We start from the raw sequence: 21,932 nt of genomic DNA, 5'->3' as shown, positions 1-21,932 counted from the left end.
CGTGATGTCTCTAAACGATGCCACACAAACAATACATATCAAGAATAAACTCAGTCAAATTAATAGATGTCAAGATACAGTGCATTGCCACACCCACCACATGACAAACCAACTCGGGATCCCCCAGTGTGGAACCAGTGTGAGGTTTTTTTTAAGGTGGCTGGAGTTCGAATTCTGCCACCAACACCCAGATTTTTCCCTGCAGGTTGGAGGGCCTACATGCAGGGCTGGATGTACTGTAGATTAACGTCATATCCAGGACGGAGCAATTGCAGGTTAAGGGCCATACTCAAGGGCCCAATGAAGTAGAGTCACTTTTGGCGTTTACAGGATTCGAACCGGCAACCTTCCGATTGTCAGTGCAAATCCCTAACCTCAACGCCACCACTCTCCCCAAATTAAGTTAAAATAAAAAAAAACACTGAAAAGAAGTTATTTGTGAAAAAATGATACATAACAATGTGTTAATATAAAATGCAAGTGATATCAAGAATAACAAAAAAATATTACTATCGTCTTATTTTAGGGAAATTTTTTAAGATATTCACACTCTTCACTCTTTACTTCTGTATTTACTTCTTGTATTTATTTTACATTATTTTCTTGTCTGGTAGCATACTAACATCTTTTGATTTTCTTTCCATTACCAGCTTCTGTATTTTGTCATTAAAAATGACTACATTTTCAATATTGTGACAGTTTCAGGGTATTGCTCGCACCCTTGTACCCTCAGACACCACGTCAGACACCAGATAAAAGTCCAATTATTATTTATTATTATAATAATGTGCACAAAGCACGCTCCTCTCCACAATTCCCAATAAACAAACAATACTCAAATAACCAATAACCAAATCCTCCAATCTCCCAGACGCTTAGCCACCCTGCCTCCCAGCTCAGCTCGTCTGTCTGGGAGTTCCCACAGTCCTTTTATATCCCCCGACCCGGAAGTGTTCCCAATCCAACAGTCCACAAGTCCTTATTCCTTCCGGGTCAGGGTAAACAATGCTTTTTCTCACCCCGGAAGCCCGTCGCTCTTCCTATGACGAACTTCCGGGTCATAGCACGAAGAACTCTTGGTCCTCCTGCAGCTCCCTCTCATGGCCCCATGGCATCCAGCAGGGCGGTGCATAAAAACTCCATTGTCCATGATGCCCTGCTGGTCTTCTGGGGACCTCCATGCTGCAAGGAGGGCTCCACCTGGCGGCTTGGGGGTATTGTCCGGGGTACATGGCCGGCCATATCTTACAATATCCATTGAAATCCAAACATTCATCTTCTCTTTCTATTCTGCATCGTTCTTTATTCATTCAGTTGTCTGATTTGCTCTTGCACACTTATTTATCTGGAAGTTTAAAATTATTACTCTGGTTCATGAGTATGTCATAAGTATTTCATCAATTTATCCATTCCTATATGTACTGTGTTATCTATTTCATGAAAAACACCAAATGTATGGCAGAATGTCAGCCTTAATTAGTGATAGTAAAACAGAAGAGAATGATGGGTGACAAGAAGCTCCCGGGAAACAGAAGAGGGTTTACTGTAACCAGAATGTTATGGAAATACATGAATGATGAATGATACCAGAATCACCAGGAAAATATTAAGGATAGGACAGTTGACTAGAACTTCTAAGAACAAAAGTAGAAGAAGACAGTGCATTTACAGTATATATCGCTTTACATAAAAAGGGGGGGAGCCACTTCAGCCACCACCAATATGCAGCATCCACCTGGAAGACACGGCGGCAGCCATTTTGCGCTACTACGCCTACCACACATTGGTTATTAGGTGGTGAAGGGGTCAGAGATACAGTTAGCCAATTAGAGACTGTGGATTATTAGGACGCCCCAATGACTAGGCCGTGATGGCCTATTTAGCCACAACATTAGGAAATGCCCTACACTTTACCAAACACGCCCAGGGATCCTTTATGCCCTCATAAAGTCAGAACCTCTGGTTTTACATCTCATCCGAGGGACGGAAGAAAAGAGGAACATTCATCAGTCCTCGGATGCCTATGTTCTAAACCACTAGTAGTGAAGTCACTCAAGAGGGGGGAAAAAAAATAACATGAAGCATGTGTTAGGAAATTCTTGTCAGGGGATGAAAACAGATAATCTGCTTTGGCACGTGGTGTCCACATGGGCTACCAAGAGCCAGTGTGGCACATACTGAAAGCTGGCTAGTGCGGGCACGGGACACTTTCTGACTTCTGCCCATTCTGCTAGCTTAAGTTGATGCCAACTAAAGTTTTGACTTTTTTGTGTGTTTTTTTTTTGACAGATTGCTCCACCTGAATCTCCCGACTCAAAAATCCGGATGGTGATCATCACTGGGCCCCCTGAAGCACAGTTCAAGGTACTGTATACTGCTCATGCCACAGAGATGAAAAAACTACTTTTCTACATGGGTTAGTCTTTCACGATATGTTCTGGGATGAGAACTATGGGTTAAGCCATGAGAGCAATGAGTGCTGGTCTTGAGATGCCTAAATAATTTAACAACTGAGACAGGCAATTAAGGAGTTTGCATGTTCTCCCCGTGTCTGCGTGGGTTTCCTCCGGGCACTCCGGTTTCCTCCCACAATCCAAAGACATGCAGGTTAGGTGGATTGGCGATTCTACATTGGCCCTAGTGTGTGCTTGGTGTGTGGATGTGTTTGTGTGTGTCCTGTGGTGGGTTGGCACCCTGCCCAGGATTGGTTCCTGCCTTGTGCCCTGTGTTGGCTGGGATTGGCTCCAGCAGACCCCCGTGACCCTGTATTCGGATTCAGCGGGTTAGGAAATGGATGGATGGATGGACAGGCAATTAAACTAAATGGAAGAACCGCAGAAAGATAAACATCTAAACATGTCAAGGTGAGCTAGCACCAAACAGAAGCTCTCTTTGTAGGTTTTGGATGTCTATAGTATTACTTACCCTACACCTTTATGGTCTGAATCACTGACACATCAGATATTTAGACAGAGCAGAGATGGGGGATGAAAAAGATCATGAGCCACAAGGGAGACAATGCTTTAATGGTTTTTCATCCTAGAGAATGGAATTGGAAGAAGATATAAACTATGGTTCTAGAGGGGATAGGAAGAAGAAGCATATCTTTCTGCTGACTCATATATATCCTGCTTTTCTAAAGGCACAAGGCAGAATCTATGGAAAACTCAAGGAAGAGAACTTCTTTGGACCCAAAGAGGAGGTCAAATTAGAGACGCACATCAAGGTGGCTGCCACAGCAGCAGGAAGAGTAATTGGCAAAGGCGGGAGGACGGTAAGAAGGCTCAGCTTGGTCAGCTGGTGTAAGACGTCCCAAAGTTATTTCAGACGACTGACATAGCGACCTTCTGAAGTGGATGAAATGGTCTCTAAGAGCAAAATCAAAGGCTAGTCTTTCCTCACTTGACCAACTGCTACTCTTTCCACAGGTGAATGAGCTGCAGAACTTGACAGCTGCCGAGGTGGTGGTACCAAGAGAACAGACACCCGACGAGAATGATCAGGTCATCGTCAAAATTATTGGGCATTTCTATGCAAGCCAGGTAAGGAAAAAGAAAGATGGCGAAGGAGCTTGATTTAGTCCAATAGGTCAAAAATCACGTGGCTGTGCCAGAAGGGCAACAGAAAACTGATAAAAACTTAAAAGATGAGTGTGTGTAGGAATGAAGGCAGCTTGGGCTTGGGCAGACTTGCATCAGTGGGGTTGCAGCTTTGAATCTCCATAATTTACTGTGTGCCCCTCACCATAGGTGACCTGTCTTGGTGTCAACCTTGTCCAGCACATTAGGCCTACCAATGAAACCCGATTGTCACACATTCTCTCAGCTTAAAATCCCTTGATGCTCATCCTCCAACGTCAGTGGATGACATTTATATTTCTCTCAGATGGACAGCCATCACCTAAACGTATTGCAGCCCCAGCCCAACTTCCGCACAGGCTAACCTGGACTATTGCCCAGGGCTCTGAAATTATTCAAAATATCTGAATAAATATTTGTAATATTCCTGCCGCTACACTTTACTGTTACCCACCATCCACCACTACTAAGTCGTATACAATGGGTGGAATTTTAAGGAAAATCAGTCCATACTTTAAGAAAAATGTATACACAAATGCGTTTTATTTCCATAGGGTTCACTTACTTTTTCTCACCACTGTTCATGTGCTTAAACTGTACTCATCAAGCAATCATTATATAGAACATTTCATGTGTGCACCATTCCATCCCACTCAAATGAAATCAACACGGCAGCAGGCTGCCACTAAGAAATGGTGTCAGATTTGTTATTTCCGATCTGGGTCAAGACTACCGAGATTACGTATGCCCTGTTCAAATTTAAATGTTTCAGTGGGAATTTCCAGAGAATGTGAGAGAGAAATTAAAAGGGAGATGAAGCTGCTGCTGCTGCGTCAATATTTCAGGTCTGAACAGCACCCCTTGTCTTTTCCAACAAGTAAATCTGCCTCTATATCCATCTCTCCAGTGCATCCACTCACATTGTCAAATTTAGGGCTACGGGGTGAGTAAGCGTAACCACAAGCAAAGTCAACGGGTGGCACAGTTTTTAGCACAGCCACCACCCAGATCCAAAGTTCTGCATGACCAATCACCATACCAGGGCCTAAGTGAATGTGCCAATGATGAACTGGTGTCCCATCTGAGTTTGCAACCTCTCAGCTTCCTTTAAATCTGTTTTGAAATAAGCAGGCTTATGATAATAAGTAAATGAAGTGTATAAAGTGCAAAAGATTGGGGTGATATTGCTTTCTCGAAAGAAAAATTGTTTACACACAGACCATTCTTGTTGTCCATGGGGGTTACGTTCCTGAAAAACCATGCAGATACTTAAGGAAAATGAGGTCGGGTTTCTAGCAGGACACCAACTCAGAGCAATGCTTCGGCCCTGTGCTCACGATGCTCCCGGAAGCTCAGTAATGATCTTTCCATAGGTTTACCTTGCTACAACTATTACTTCCTCTATAGTCGAGTTCGATCGTCTTCTAGGTGCTCCGCCAGAGGCCATGAGTGATGGTAGCAGGGCAGATCTGAAAATCTCACTAGACCATTCAATCGGCAGTAGAAATGGCTGGTGTGTACAAAAGGCAGGGACACAATCAATGTGAACTTATGACCCTCATTTACTGGGAATTCCTCACTAATGTGGAACAACTGTAAGCCTCAGTCCTCATCACAAATGGGGTTCAACGGCTTACACATGCCTCTCTGTACAGCACAGACATATGTAGATCCATTCGGTGTAGTGCGCGTGCTGCCCAGACATCAGGGCATCACAGACCTGTTATTGGTTAAGCTCTTGTCTAGCTGCAGCATGATAGGTCACTCGGAAATTCTTTTTTTAGCTGTGTCTGGCCTAGAAAGGGCTTGATTAAACCAAAGGTGTTGCAAAATGATTATAACTTTATAATAGCAGACAAGGAAACCCACAGATAACAAGTATTTACTGTACTAGGATTTTTATTTATATTTTTAAACTTCACCACATTATGTAATTTAATTATCTGACACAACCATGTGAGAATGCCCTGTGACACACTGGCAACACATATGGAATAGACTATGACTCTCTAAAACCCTACTAGACTATAGACACACTCCCTTCGGATTCTGTGTCAGGACTTCCGGCGCTGATATCAAAACAGACTAGCAATGGCGTTTTTCACCTGATCACTTCAGGACGTGCCCAGACTTACAGTAAACGACGCAAGTCGCGTTATTCAAATATTGTGCCAAACATCTGGAACTAAAAAGCAGAATGGCTTCAAACTACATGTTTCAAACTACATCCACAATTACAAAGTTACGATCCGGGCGTATTTAAATCTTGCGTCTACTATGAACTTATTTGGGACAAATATGTGATTACATTAGGCTTCTTTAAAAAACAGAATTTCAATAATTAGTAATTAAACTTTATTCAGGGACAAGTGAATAAGTATGTAAGCTTAATACGGCAACGGCTCTGGATGAGTTATATCACCCAGGAATGAGTCACCTCCGAATGAGCCACTATTACATCATCATTCCTAGTAGTGCGGCAATAGGCAAACAGTGCTTTTATAGTGAGCCACCTTAAAGAGCAGAGAATCCATGCATTGCGGCACTCGTCGCCGATGTTATAATACATAATTACATGACTCTGCTGGGAATCTTACCTTGTAAAAAACCATATGTCTCTGTCCGACCCAACAAAACAATGACACTAAACCATTGCTTCATTGTAAATGTCCCGATTTGTTTCCTCAGCTGAAGGATCTCCTCTCTGAGGGATACGTTTTCATTAAGGGCTAGGTCAACAACTGCTAGCTGTAGTGTAGTCGTGGTCCTTGAGAATTTTGTCATCCTCTTCGCCCGGTGTATCATCCTCTGTCAGTCGCACTCTCCTCTACCAAACCCTTAATCTTGAAAGTGAAACAGAGAAATCGTTCCACTCAAACAACACAGGAACCGCTCCCTTCAACAGTCGTGGCCCTGCCTCAGACCCTGGCTCGTGAAAATTCTCTCTTTTAAAATGCCGGCTACAGGCTAATCTGGGGACTAATCGTGAAGCTCTCTCCAGATAGCAGCAATTCATTTACGTCGAGTTTCCGCATCGGAGGGAAATGTATGAAAATGAAATGCCTTGTTGTACTTACTGGAATCTCGACATAAACATATACAATGATGTTCACCTGTAGAGCTATCTGTATGCTGAAACTGAAACTTCTTTTTCTCAGACATTCTCACCACTAAACAAAAAATCACAATTACAGTATCGACAACGGAAGTGACTGAGCTAGGCGAGATTTCCCTGGAGTTACGCCAGCACTAGATAGATAGATAGATAGATACTTTATTAATCCCAAGGGGAAATTCACATAATCCAGCAGCAGTATACTGATACAAAGAAACAATTTTAAATAAAATAGTAATAAAAATGAAAAAAATTAAAATAAAATTAATGTTAGCATTTACTCCCCCGGGTGGAATTGAAGAGTCGCATAGTGTGGGGGAGGAACGATCTCCTCAGTCTGTCAGTGGAGCAGGACGGTGACAAAAGTCTGTCACTGAAGCTACTCCTCTGCCTGGAGATGACACTGTTCAGTGGATGCAGTGGATTCTTCATGATTGACAGGAGTTTACGGCTGCTAGTTGTTACCACAGAATTAAAAAACACCTTATTTTCCCTCATTTTATCCTTTAATCAAAAATCAAAATCAGAAAATTCAATATTTTCATTTTTGCTCTGAAACGACATTTGAAATACAAAAAAGTACACAGACCCATTACATATGTCACGTAAGGCGATCAGCTTCAACTGGCTAAAAAAAAAATGCTGGAAAAGTCATCTAATGTGCCAGGGCAAGAGCGGCGTTTGGGGATGGCAAGTGAGGCGACCGCCCCAGGCCCTGCATCTAAGGGGGGCCACGCTTTTGAGGTTTGCGTGTCCCGTCCAAGCCAATTTGTCAAGTTATATTCTCCGGTATAGACCAACCATGTCTCAAGACAGACTTTGCGTTCTGGTGCTCCTATCTATAGAAAAAGACATTGCATCCAGATTAGACTACGAAGAAGGCAAGAAAAGTGGATTTTCATCTCTGAAACTGGAAACCAGTAAGAGATTTCATGAACATACCTCTAAGTTAATTTCACACTTCCTGTCGAAACACTGAAACTCACATTTTAATTGTAGGCCATAAATGTCCAAATATTAATACACAAAAACACGTATCGCTAACGATAACTGGCTGACACGACATCAACGTGAGTTATGACTATGACATCCGGCATATCGAGACTCAGAGTATACTTGCCATTTGGGTCCTTTTCTAGAAGAGGCCCTGCTAATTTCCGCATGACACCACTTCACATTTTGCACTGTCGTGGTATTGACATGAATTATGAATTACACTTTTTTAATAGATTATATCGTTATATTTTGATAAAGTCTACGTGTTATCTTGCAAAAATTTAGCTTAATACTGTAATGAGAAAATCCAGTGTATGTTAACATTATTTTTATTAATTTCGAACTCGGGTTTATACAGTCCGCACATACCGGTAACAGCGTTTGACGTAACCGGCCCCGCGTGGGGTTGGTCAGCCCTAGGCCCCCTCACACCCCTAAGGCCGCCTCTACGCCAAGGGGCTTTATTTGAAAAAAGATTGGGTTCAGCAATTGAAATGAATTAAAATTTTTAAAGCAGTAAACTCATTGAGTGCCACTCCAGGTTACGGTGTGGTAAGGGGCAGTTATGGACAGATTTATCTCTTTATCCCTTTTAAAGGATGTCGCCATTAGGGTCTGCGAAGTGAATGTTTGAATGGATTTTTGTCATAAGGCTTTTATGGCGTAACAGCTACAATGCGGTCATGCTGGGCCTTGTCTTCACCAACGTGCAGGCCTACGTGTGAAAGACCAAGCGTGCCAGTGTGATGGGTTACTTTTATTCCACTCTACTCAAAAGCCTCTTTTCTTCTTTTCTTTTTTTTTTTCTCCAGCTGGCACAGCGCAGGATCAGGGATATTCTGACGCAAGTAAAGCAGCAGCAGCAGAAAGGAGCAGGTGGGCAGCAATCTCTGCAGCAGCACCATCCACAGCAACCCCACGTGCCACAGGATGCCCAACAGCCCTTGCACACTGTTCCCCAGCAAGTACCACCACAGACACGCCGGAAGTGAAGAGCAGACAGGCAGCAGGGCGGCAATGCAATGAACCAGAGAAGGAAAAATGACAAAAAAAAAGAGAGAACCCTGCTAGAGAGATTTTGAAAGCATATATATATTTATATATATATAGATATATATATATATACATAGTGAGAGAGACGGAAATAAAAAAAAAAAATATGAAAACAGAGACCAGATGCCAGGCCAGAGGGTGACTGGAAATGCATAACCCATGCTGGGGGTAGTGGGTGAGAAGGGGGGTCCAAAGGGGAAGGGGTTTTTGGGCATATTTGCAACACTGTGGTTCAGTGCTGAGACATAGTCAAGTGATGGGGATGATGTTGGCAGCAAAGGGGGCAATGTTGCATGTCCTTCTGTGGCACACGGCACCTTTCCAAATTCTCAGCTCCCCACTCATTATGGGAGCTGGTGGTCTGTAATAAGGTGGCAGCCTCTTTTTTTTTATTTTTAACCAAACCGTGTGTGTTTTCTTGCATGGGGGCACCTCATCCCCCTTACTTCCAAGAGAGTCCAATTATGGGATTCATTTCCAGTCACTCTTAGTTTTCCAGGTCTTTTTTTTTTTTAAAAAAAGAAGTATATATATAAATAGATTAAACTATTATATTACAACAAAGAGGAAACCTTAAACGGTGGACCAGGGTGTGTTGGGTAAGGCGGATTGCAGTTCTGTACTCCAACAGTTGGTGGGGGGCATAGGGATGAGAACAAGCGATTTTGTAGATAAGCCTCTCCTGCCATTAAAGGTGCCTTTCGGGCCTTTTCTTTTTTAACTTGGGCAATTCAAGCAGGGTGTAGCTACCCTGCCATTGATTATGGGACACGGGTGTCAAACCACCCCACCCACAACTACCTAACCTTTAATAATCCAGCGACTCTATAAGGGGAATGATAACTAAAAATTAAAGGAACCACACTACCCCTTTGCCAGGCGGCATAAAATTACTGACAAGTTCTCAAGTGGGCAATGTGAAAAGATGCCTCATGAGTACCAGAGAAAATATTTTAAAAATGGAACACACTGAAAGAGGCTTTCTGTTTGTGTGATGTTCTGGAATATCATGCATGAGGTAACAGTTATCCATGCTTCATATTCCACATCCCCACCAGCCCCCACACACAATGAGCTTTTTTTTAATCAAAATATTAATTTTAGGGAAGGGAAAAAATTAGAGGACGGGGCCCAAGACGAAAAAGGGAACAGGGAGGTGGAAGAGCCGGGAGGACGAATGGGGAAAGTCAATAAATTGTGTATTTTATCACCCAGTAGTTTTGAATTGATTTGCTCAGTTGGAACAGCAGCTTGCTTCCGCCACCCATGATCGCACACCCAGTGCCCTTGAAGCACTGGTTTGCTATACTTAATAGCCCAGACAGAGAGAGATTCCTGAGATGATAAGAGCCGGGCATATAGTTGGTTTCACAAGATGAGAGAGGAATAATTGAAAGAAAAGAAAAACCTACCTCAAGGTGTAGTTACCTCAGTGTTTTGCTTTCTTTATTTTTTTTTTTTTTGCTTGCTGGTATTTTATATAAAGCTGATAGTCTTGAATATTTTATTTTTTTAATAAAAGAAAAAGAAAAGATTTTTTGGGGGTAAGGGGCAAAAGTATGATGAGATGAGCCAAACGCCAGGGGCGTTTGTTGAAACATCCGCCAGAGAGATGACGCAAAACTGAGGAAGGCCACCATTGCATTTGCATGGCGTGGGGCTCTTTTCTTTTTTTTTAAAACAAAAAAAGAATGGTTAGTGGAGGATTTTTGTTGTTTTTTTTTTGGGAAGTAGAAATCGTTGTTGCGGAAGGACGTGTAAAATAAGCGTCAGTTTGGCTGTCAGCGTAGAGTTTACAAGATGAGTGGGGTGGAAATGGGAGGCCATCTTTACGTATTTATTATTTGAATCATTGTTTTACACCGGTGAATATGTGATAGTGATGAGAGAACGTGTCAAAGTGTTTTTCTTGCAGGTAAAGGCTGCTAAAATGGAGCTTTAAGACTGCCATGGCATGCCACGCTACTAAAAGTTGGAAAGCAGATTGAGGTGCAGCATGTTAAGTTGGTGCCCCCAAGGCTGGGCTTTTTACCAGAAATCGTGGTGGGTGCACCCTTAGCAGGATAATTTAAATGAAGTCCTGGATATTTTGTGCGTGGTTGTCTTTAAATATTGGTGCTTTTTAAAATTTTATTTCATTGTTATGTTTATTTTTATGATCGTCCAGGAAATTTCCATTTACCAGTGATCTTGCCAAATTTTACCTCTTGGAAATTGACACGTTTTCTTAATATAGTACTGAAAAGAACAAAAAAAAAAAAAAACGCACTGAGAAATTTCAGCTTGCTCACACGGGCAGGCAAAAAGTGCAGCTCCAACTCCCAGCATCACATTTGCGAGGAAGCCATTCGCGTCAGGGATGAGCTGGAGCTCCGCCCCCTCTGCCATTCCGTTTGCCTAGACTCCCGCTGTGTGTGTGTGTGCGCGCGCGTGCGCGTCTGTTGCTCAGCAGCACTAATGATGGGCGGGGCAAATGGAAAGTACAAGAAAAAGAGTTGGCTGGGGGCTTAGCTCTGGTCATTTCCTAACAATGTGGCCCTCACTTTGCATCTCACCTGCCACATTGACTGCCATGTTGCATAACTAGGAGGGCAAATGCTCACCAGTTGTCATGAACTGGACGCTGAATGCCAAACAGTGTTATTTTTACATCCTCTGCAATAATGTTTTATATAAAAATTATATATATATATATATATAAAATAATATATATATATATAGTAAAAAAATAAAATAAAATTGGCTTTGGTTTATATTTTTTAAACTGTGGAGAAATTCTAACCATTTAAATGGGAGCTAATAAATAATGAAAAAAAGTGTATATAAGATGTAAAGCAGCAATGAAAAGATAGAAAATGTATTTTTAGATGATTTAAAGAAAAAAAGGAAAAGAAAAAAGAGAAGCAAACAAAACCACCACTAAATGCGTCTAATACACCACAAATCAGAAAGATGGCTTTTAAATACCTTTATCAGCGTTAAAAAAAATTTATCCAATACTTTGTGCTTCCATTCTCGAAAAAAAACAGATTTCCCCCTTTTGTTGTTATTTTGTTTTTGTTTTTTTTCTTTTGGAGGTTAAGGGTGCCTTTTTGAGGGGGATTTACACAGACAAGGGTTAACCAAAGAGTGGATTGTAGGCGAAGTGACGGAGAGAGCCTATGACGCCAAAATAAACTAAAAATGCCTCATCAGCATGGAGTTGGATGGATGAGACAAGAATAACACTCATCAATAGAAGCCTGACTTCACTCTTTTGCTGATGCCCTAGTGGATGAATTCATTTAAGCATGAGGAGATTGAAAAAGCCGACATGGTGGGATAATAACAGAGGCTCCCAGTTTTAAAATTTGACAAAATATCAAAACTGCTGACCAAGAACTCTCATCCATGGTAACAAGCCCTGCCCCTTTTTTCAACTCTTTTTTTTTTCCTGCTTGAAGTCTCCACCCCTTTATAGTGAGTAGAGGGTTCCCACTATATTCAGTGAAAAAATGGTGGGGCTAACCATAATAGATGCGGGCTCCTCATTTGCACCAGAAACTTCTAGAGCTTGGCTACAAAATGAATGCAGCTTTATGCAAATAATAGAAGGGGCAAGGCTCTGTATGCTCTCCCTAAGTCTAAGTAGATTTTTCTATGTGTCCCTGCTGCCCCATTTAATTAGAAACTTCAGAATTGGCCCCTTTATGAGTAAATGTACCCTGCAATGAACTGGCAGCCAGGGTGGATTCTGATTGGACTCAAAATAAATATATTCATTAAACAAGGTAAAAAGAGTATAGCAGATGTTCAAAAGCCACGCTCCACATCATTTGGATGTTATCATAGCATCAGCTTGCAAGTCACACATCAGGCTAGGGCTCAGCCTCAAGCTCGACAATTGTAGTCCAGTGTGAATTTCACCAAAGCGTCACACCTTGACTTGTTAAACCCTCAAAAGGAAAAAACCTCCACAAGAAAAAAAATAAAAATTATTCAAAAAACAAATCCCAGTTTTGACTCTTTCAGAATGTTACCCTCCACACATTTTTTTTTTTTTTCAAATGCACGTAGCGGCTTATTCAGACATCGGCCTTAAAAAAAGAAAAAAGTATAAAATTTACAGCTTTTTTATTTATTTCTTTTACCTTTTTTAAACAACAGCAAGCTTAACTCGGACGTGACATCTGGTTGAAACTTTTGTGTCAACCAAAATAAGTTTAAAAACAAAAAAAAAAAAAGAAATGACTACAGGACATACAAAATAAGATTCTTTTTCGGGGGACTCAGAACTGATGCAGAGGACTCATAACGGCTATGACAGTCGGGAGGAGGCATTGAGGCAACAGCTGCAGATGATTGACACAGGGGTCCTGCCACTGGAGGGACAAGCATTTTTAAATCTCCTCTCCAAATCCACACTGCCGTCAAAGGTGGCAAATTTTTAAAGAGGAGAGCAGGTGGAACGTTTTGACCTTCCATGCCTACATTGTAATTTTGCAACATGGAGGCCTGTTTGCGATTGACAGACAGCATTTTATGGAGCACCTTAGACGTGCCAAATAGGCGTCTGATCCCTCCAGCCACTCTTAACACCCAGAAGTATGAATTGTGGGAGGTCAGACATGATGGGTGGCTTGGTGGCAGTGATCCCCTCTGACCAATCCAGCTTAAGCCAGTGCGATCTTCTCCAACTTTCATTTTGAATCTTCAATATGTCTTTTGTTTTAAACATTAGGGAGCATTTAAACTAAATCTAACTGGACCTGTAAGCCAAATCTTGGATCACCCAGGCTCCCTGACTTTACTATTCTTATTGTTTTTCATTGAATATGTTTGTGAAGAATCCAAAACATGGACTTTTTTTTTTGCAGTGTTTGCAGTAATTACACGCCAGCTCAGTTTACGTTTGATTTGGTTTTTTTTTTTCTTGTAACATTCTCAAAACTGCTGGTTGTGCATATGAATACTGTGTACAATTTACACTTTGAGCAGACTTGGCTTGTTGAGATTATATCCTGCTTAATTTGTGTAAAACAAAAAAAGAAAAGAAAAAATGAAATAAAATCAAGATTGCAATTGTTTGGTTTCACGTGAACCGGTGCTGTAAGTTTGCACAGGGGCGAGTTTCGTCGTTAGATTTAACGGACTGTAAAAGTGTTGATTCCCCCTCGGAACATTTTTTTTTTTTGTGTGTTATAACGTGGAATGGTAATGGGTTTCATTTGGATTTGCGTCAACCTGATGTCCAAAAGACACCAACTTTTTACAAATCCCTCTAAATGAAACACAAAACAAGAAGAAAAAAATAATACTTCAATTAGGCCTTTTCACATTTCATTGTGTTACATGCTGACACACTGGCAGGGTTTTTGCTATGAATCAGTATAACAGGATTTTTATTGTATTATCTAATTCTGTTCCTAAATCAAAGAAAGAAGAAAAAAACAAACAAGAAAACACAATACAATCCCAATTAAATCATTATGACTACATACTGTAGCACAATAAAATGAAATCAGTTATTTATTAAACACCTATAAGGGGTCAATGTCCCTTTCACGTAGCAGAGTATTCTGTTTTTTTGTCGATAAATGGGAAACGTCACAATAAAATCCATTACGATTCCACATTGTAACACAATATTAATGTTGAACTACTTCACCTAAATAGCCAAGTCTGCACACTTTGTTAGCCTGGTTCATTAACCAATGTGAAAAAATACCAAGGTGCTGCTTTGTAAGAAACGCCTCCTCTTGGTCATATCGAATCTGTTGCCTTCTTACTGACCACTCGCTTTTGAACTGCTAAGCGCACCGAATCTTAACGTCGTCATCTCTACTTTTAGGATTTGTATAGTTATATATTTTTTTTTGTTCTTTTTACAAACCAACCTGGTTTATTTTCCTAAAACACATAAGCTAATATCAACCCTAGGTGGATAGACATTTTAGGAAAAAGCTTTTTTTTTTTTTAAGCTTCTTCCTTCATTTTGTTTTCTTTAAAGAACTTAACACATAACTGATAATCTCTCAACATTTGTGTGGTTTTATTATTATTCTTATGAATTTTAGCACGTATACCTTGACATTAACCAGCTTCATTTACCACACCATCCATTTGAGAACCATCATTGCTCTGGTTAAACATATCACAACAATTGGTCCTCTCTTTGACTTTAATCAGCATGGCTGACCTTGCAGGTCTCTACCAGTTTTGTTTTTTTTTTTTTTTGAATGTTTTTTTTTTTTCCGGTATTACTTTTCACTCTCTACCATCAGCGATATACTAGACCATTGCTGCTGGTACCAAATCTATGCGACTTAATTCCCGGAGTGAAGGACACATGCTTGAGGTTCACTCCTGCAGTGTCACAAGGTCTCGAAGTTCACCTGTCGCTCCACAGGCGTGAAACACACGCAGGGTACACCTAACCTTCTTCGCGGTTCCATTGATGGCAAAGCAAATGTACAACATACAGGTGCTACAAACTTGATGCATGATTAGTAAACTACCTCAACACTTTTTGCCATAAGATTGTTAAAAATAAAAGTAAATGTGCATTGTTCCCTGCTTTCATGTTATACAGTTCATCATCATATGTAACTCATTTTCTTTTGTTACCTCTTCATTGCCAGAGCATGTATGATCATGAAGGGGTTAACAGGGACTGGGTGGGGTTAGAAGCTACAGATTAGCTCCTCCAGGCGATTTATTTCTTCTGGGGGCAAGGTGCCTGCTGCCAGTGCCACCAAATCCATTGGCACAGCCTGGATGTAGCCCAGATTATATGAGGATGGCACTCAGGTTTATTGATCGAAGGGGTCTTCTATAAGCTACATCTTATTTTGGCTGCTTGGGACTGAAACTATCTGATCTTAAATTCAGGGTTGGAATAGGACGGGGTGGGGGTGTTATGGATCACAGACCCTCACCTGTTTAAAGCAAAGTCACCACAGTTTCTGATGACTCAAGCAGTCAATCGGGTGGTTAGACTCCTCAGGACTGGCTGACCCACCCTTCATTTTAACACCTGCTCTGTGCTTTAAATCACGTGGGCACGATTTTCCTAAAAAAATTACTTTTTTTTTTTTTGTTGTTGGTTTTGTTGATCTACCTCTTAGACTAATAGTAAAAAAAATGAAATTAAAGAAAAGAAGAAAAAAAAAAACAAGAAATTGGGTAGTGGCATTTCCATATACAGTAGCTTATAGTCTAAAAACCTTATACTTCTTCCAAAGATGATTTTTTTTTTATTTTCCATAACTAGAAATAATTTTAAAAGCAAAAAAGTTTTAAAATGTGAGCTGTTTTAATTCCTTTTTTTTCCATGCATTTCTTCATCATTAGATTCTTGCATTTTAACCTGAAATTATTCACCTCTGGTTCCTTTTAAATGATGACAATGGATTGTACTTTTTTGTTACATTAGAAATTTTTCTCTGTAAACAGTGGAACTAATAATATGCTACAGGATGTTTCAAGCAGCATGATAAAATTTCAAACAATATTAAAGAAAAGGATTATGGGAAAGAAAATCTGATTTTTGTGCGCCTGGTTTTTGTTGTTGTAGTTCCTTGCTTCTTGCTTTAGGGTAAATATCATTTGCTGCTCAGCCTAAAAATCAAGTGTAAATGGACATGGTTTCCCCAAAATACTGCAAATTACTGTTTGTCATATACACAACTGGGATTACCTGATCAATGGAAAAAGGAAAATTTGGCAAAAATGACACATGTAAGTTCAGTCCAGTTTATCAGATTGATGGTGTGCAGTAGCAACTGGCATCAAGACTGTGAGATTCAATGCCATCTGATGTCACAATATATAGCCATGTGGCAGTGCACCACCAGTACCTATTACAGTTTCCATTTACCACAATTCGTGGTCCAGTTTGCATGAAAACTCACAATAGAAGGTCACTCTGTTCAAGTTTGCTGGCAATCAGATTTGCAGATCTGTTACTCTCACAACCAGAACTAGAGGCCCATAAAAAACAAAAAACAGACTAGGTCGGATTAAAATTACTTTTTTGAAAATTTACCTCCATGACGCCATTTTTATATGCTGTACAAAGAACTGAGTGACTCTGAAAGGTAGTGAGTGGCCATTTAAGAGGACAGAAGGTCAACTCCACACATCATGAACCACCTTGGGTATAAAGATGTGACAGTGGCACAGTGCTGGCAAGGTGGCAGTGTGCAGAAGTCGCTAACTTTCTGCAGAGTCAAGTGCTACAGACCTCCAAAAGCTCAAGAACAGTGCATAGAGAGAGAAATTCATGAAATGAGTCTCCATGGCCAAGCAGCTGCATCCAAGTGCATGGAGTTGGCCCACCATTTGTAACTATAACAGCTTCAACTCTTCTGGGAAGGCTTTTCACACGGCTTAGGAGTGTGTTTTTGGGAATGTGTGACCAGGGGCCTCATGTATAAATGGTGCGTATGCACAAAAATGTTGCATAATCCTGTTTCCGCGTTCAAATCACAATGTATAAAACCTTAACTTGGTGTAAAGCCACGCACATTTCCACTTTGCAGACTGGCGGTACCCAGCGTCAAAGCAGTGCTACTGTTCCTGTGTGGTTTCCCTTTCTTTTTTGGATCCACATCCATGACGCGACTTTATAAATACACTGAAATTAACTGCATATTGTTTATTAGTTTAATGCATCTGATTGTAATTAACCTGTAACAATATAAAGGTCCACGGAATGGTCAAACTATTCTAAACACCATAACTGCTTTAGCGTTGTTACTCTAACTGCACCATCTTTTTCTTCTTTCAACTGCTCCCGTTAGGGGTTGCCACAGCGGATCATCTTTTTCCATATTACTATCACTCGGAGCAGCTGATTGGAAAGAAAATTATCGGTATACAGCATCAAACACATGCTGCCTCAGCCATGCTGCCTATTTGAACTGCTCTCACACGGCAAACGCTTCAAAACCTTTCCTGTACGGACATCGCGGTTCACAAACAGTTTCATCCCAAGAACTCTAAACCCACTCAATCAGTCCATCAAGTGCTCTTTGTAGAACTGTTTGTACTAATAAGTACAATCACCTCACTGTAAACTTGCACTACTGTTATAATGTTGCACAACCTGAGCCACTTTATAAAGCGTGTATTTACATATGATGACGATATCATTTTTAAGATGAAATGCAGAAAAATATGTTTATTATATTATACAGATAAAACTTTAACTTTAAATAATCTATATTGTTAATAATTAAACATGTGAGGACACAGTGCTGCAGTGCTAGCAAGGATCTGGTGCTCCGTTCACAGATTGTTCCTGTCTCGCGCTGTATTCTTGCTAGGACTGGCGTGACCCTGGAAGGATAGAATAAATGAACATGTACTACGAAGATATTTCAATGTTCTTTAAAAGTTTTGAAGAATCGGCGTTGTAAGCTTACAGATGGCTTAACGTCTATTGCGGAGCGGATTGTGTGGCGATTGGATATTCGGAGAAAGAAAAGTAAGGACAGGAATTGGGGGTTAGTACGTTTGAAAGAGACAGTACTGCTTCAATAAATTATTTCATTGAAGGTTGCGCACAATCACTGCACCACCGTGTTCCAATCCTTCTATATAAAAGCGGTCGGGATTGTCCTTCCGTCCCGTGAGTGCTACGCAGGCGCGGAGTTTCACACATACCCTGTCCATTTTGCAATGCACGATGGGATTTGTAGTTTCGTTTTTCTAGGTAAAAGATGATTTTCTACTTCTTTCTTACTATATAAAAGCGGTCGGGATTGTCCTTCCGTCCCGTGAGTGGAAAGCGTAGCGGTATTCCGCTTATCACAGACTTACTATTTGCAGCTTGCGGTACGAAGCGACATGATGTGAGCAGAGTTCTGGTGCTCCCATCGTTCCCTTGCTTTTGTGCGCGATGCACTGGAAAAACAGACAAAATTATGTCTCTGGAAATAATTAATGTTGATGGAGTACAAATGCCTCAACGCATAGTAAATATCAGGGGGGTTCAAAAGTGCAACCTCAATATAGAAGAAAAGTTTAAATTTCATCACAAAAATAACAGAAACTACGAGTATTAAAGTAATACCGCTCAAATGCAATATAACCAAATTAATGAGTTTGTATAAAATATCAAATTGATCTACATATTGAATTGCCTTAAGAAGTGGTCAACTTAAAACTCGGTCGCCTTAAAAGGCGGGTCAGCCTAGTGTTTAATAACATGCTTTAACTCCTATCATCATGAAAATGACATCAAGTATACATTTCAGTATTTTAATTATTCAGAGAGCTGCAATATTATGAATGTAATGGATTCTGTGTCCTGTCAGAGGAAGAGAAAGCCCAGAAGCACATAGTTATTCATACACATAGAGCACATAGAAGACCAAATACAAAACAAAGCATTTAACATGCTACTTTAGTTACGTTGGGATTTGAGAACCTAGTAAATTAAATTATTTCTTTTTTCTCTGTAACCCAATAAGCTTTCATATGACACTCAGAGGGTGGGCAACGTCTCGGCTTTTCCTGGCGACTTTGATATCTAACAACTTCTTTTTTATTTCGAGCACTGTGCGACTTTGTGAACTTGAGATTTCGAGTTTCTCTGACACTCTATGTCACTCAATCATTTTCCTTTTGTTGTTCATATCACTGTTTAAACCAACAATTAGTACATTTTTCATTTGCCTCCACTTGGTATTCGCTGAAATTCTTCTATTTCCCCCGTGCTTTTGCCATTGCCTTTTCACAGAGCGCTGAGCTTAAGGGCTATTTATATTGATTTGCATATTCAAAGAGGCGTAATTCTGGGAGGAGACGGGGCGGGACAGCAGCCGCATGCACGTACATTACTTTTCACGCTGACCGGAATTTATGTAGCGGAAAAATGTGGAAGTTGGTGTTCGCACAGATTTATGCATCTGGATTTTTTTGTGCACAAGCACATTTTCACTTTTGTGCTTACGCCATGTTATAGTGTGAATTCTACGCACGCCGTTCTGCATGGAGCCCCAGGAGAGCATTTGTGAGGTCAGGCACTGATGTTGGACGAGAAGCCCTGGCTCACTTGCAGTCTCCGCTCTAATTCATCCCAAAGGTGTTCTATCGGGTTGAGGTCAGAGCTCTGTGCAGGCCAGCCAAGTTCCTCTACACCAAACTCAATCATCCATTTCTTTATAGACCTTGCTTTGTGCACTGGTGTGTATGCAGTCATGTTGCCATCCCCAAACTGTTCCCACAAAGTCCAAAATGGCTTTGTATGCTGAAGCATTAAGTATTCCTTTCACTGGAATTAAAAGGCCAAGCCCATCCTTTGAATAATAACCCCACACCATAATCTGCCCTCCACCAAACTTTACACTTGGCATAGTACCATTCTCCTGGCAACTGCCAAACCCAGACTCATCTATCGGATTGCCAGACAGAGAAGCGTGATTCGTCACTCCAAAGGACACATCTGCACTGCTCTAGAGTCCAGTGCCCGCGTGCTTTATGCCACTGCATCTGACACTTTGGTGATGTAAGGCTTGCTCAGCCATGGAAACCCATTCTATGAAGCTCTCTGCTGCACTGTCGTTGAGCTTTTGGAGGTCTGTAGCTATCGACTAATTAGCGACTTCTGCACACTGTACACCTCAGCATGTGCCGTCCCCACTCTGTGATTTTACGTGGCCTACAACTATGTGGTTGAGTTGCTGTTGTTCCCAATTGCTTCCACTTTATTATAATACCACTAACAGCTGACTGTGGAATATTTAGTAGCAAGGAAATTTCATGAACAGACATATTGCACAGGTGGCATCCTATGACGGTAGCATGCTTGAATTCACTGAGCTCATGAGAGCGACCCATTCTTTCACAAAGGTTTGTAGAAGCCTTCTGCATGCCGAGGTGCTCGATGTTATACACCTATGGCCATAGAAGTGATTGGAACACCTGAATTCAGTGATTTGGAGGGGTGTCCCAATACTTTTAGCAATATGGTGCATTTATGGATGAGATGATTTGTTTTTTATGTTATATTTTGAATACTTTACTACAATACAACCAGGGAATTCTGACATTTTGAAGCAAATTCTAATGAAGATACAAATACTTTTCTTGAAACTGGTATGTCTGGTATTTCAAGTATTCCTTAAAATTGGAAACAAAACTACACCAAGTATATATATATCTGCAGCCTGGAGTTCCAAATAGGTGGTCTTGACTCCAATGGGCACCAATAGGTCTCCAGAGCTCCATCCTTTTATACTCTGGTTAAGATTAGCATTGTGGAAGGTTTATCTGACTGAAAAAATGCCAATTACTGTCAGGTAAGATAAGTCCGCCTACTTGGAGCACCAAGGTGGAGACTCCAAGCTGCAGAGATACCAGGCTCAACTACACAGGTATACATTGAAAAAAATTGTTTTGATTATTTCATGTGTTATTTTTTTTATTATATTTGTGGGTCCTGAATTCAAAAATGAAAACCATTTTTCTCTGTCATGTAACGTTTTTTCACACAACACATTTTTAGCTGTCACTTACAGCTTTTTTTTTATTATTTTGCACTATAAATAGTTAGCTATGAGTATCTTATTTTGATGATCAGTCAGGTCGGGTTGAGGAGCATGAACTAACCCACCACATGACGAAACTGCTTGGGATCCTGATTGTCAACCGCCTGGGCAGACACGTGGTCCAATCTAACCCCGTCCGGAAATGACTCTCTGTCTGCCACAGCCAAGTGTTACGTGGGTGTCCCCTTGGCCTGGTCCAGCCACTCAGGTCCTCAACAATGAGCCTGATCACCCTCTGGGAATTGCACCACATGGCCATAGTGCTGTAACTGGTGCTCCCCCACCAATGCAGGTCATGTGCCTCATTCAGGACTCCATGAGCAACCACTCATTCGACACAAAGTCAAACCAATGGTACCTAAACATTTTCCAAAAAGACACAGTACTGAAGGAATCCAGTCTTTGTCTCAGGTCACTGGATAGCGTCCATGTCTCACAACCATATAGCAAGACAGGAAGCACCAGGACTCTAAAGACGTGGACCTTCGTCCTTTTGCAGAGTTATCAGGAGCGCCACACACCCCTTTTCCAGCGACCTCATGACCCCCCATGCTCACCCAACCCATCTACTGACTTCACAGAAAGAGTCACCAGAGACATGAATGTCACTGCCGAGGTAAGTAAGTCGACACTCTCTCTGTAGACAGACACACT

The 21,932-nt window shown here is 41.0% G+C and overlaps 1 protein-coding gene across 2 annotated transcripts in view; it reads left to right on the top strand.

Moving 5' to 3' along the window:
- The window catches only part of igf2bp1 (insulin-like growth factor 2 mRNA binding protein 1), a 172,101-nt gene extending 162,256 nt beyond the window's left edge, over positions 1–9,845 (top strand). For both annotated transcript variants that reach the window (XM_039739584.1, XM_039739583.1), the window contains exons 12-15: positions 2,290–2,364; positions 3,143–3,274; positions 3,429–3,542; positions 8,502–9,845. In XM_039739584.1, coding sequence (XP_039595518.1) covers positions 2,290–2,364; positions 3,143–3,274; positions 3,429–3,542; positions 8,502–8,681 — 501 coding nt within the window. In that variant the 3' untranslated portion in view covers positions 8,682–9,845. The remainder of the gene's footprint in view (positions 1–2,289; positions 2,365–3,142; positions 3,275–3,428; positions 3,543–8,501) is intronic.
- Positions 9,846–21,932: the final 12,087 nt, after the last annotated feature.

This window comes from Polypterus senegalus, chromosome 17 (assembly GCF_016835505.1).
Source record: "Polypterus senegalus isolate Bchr_013 chromosome 17, ASM1683550v1, whole genome shotgun sequence".
NCBI lineage: Eukaryota > Metazoa > Chordata > Cladistia > Polypteriformes > Polypteridae > Polypterus > Polypterus senegalus.
This window is presented reverse-complemented; position numbering and strand designations above follow the sequence as displayed.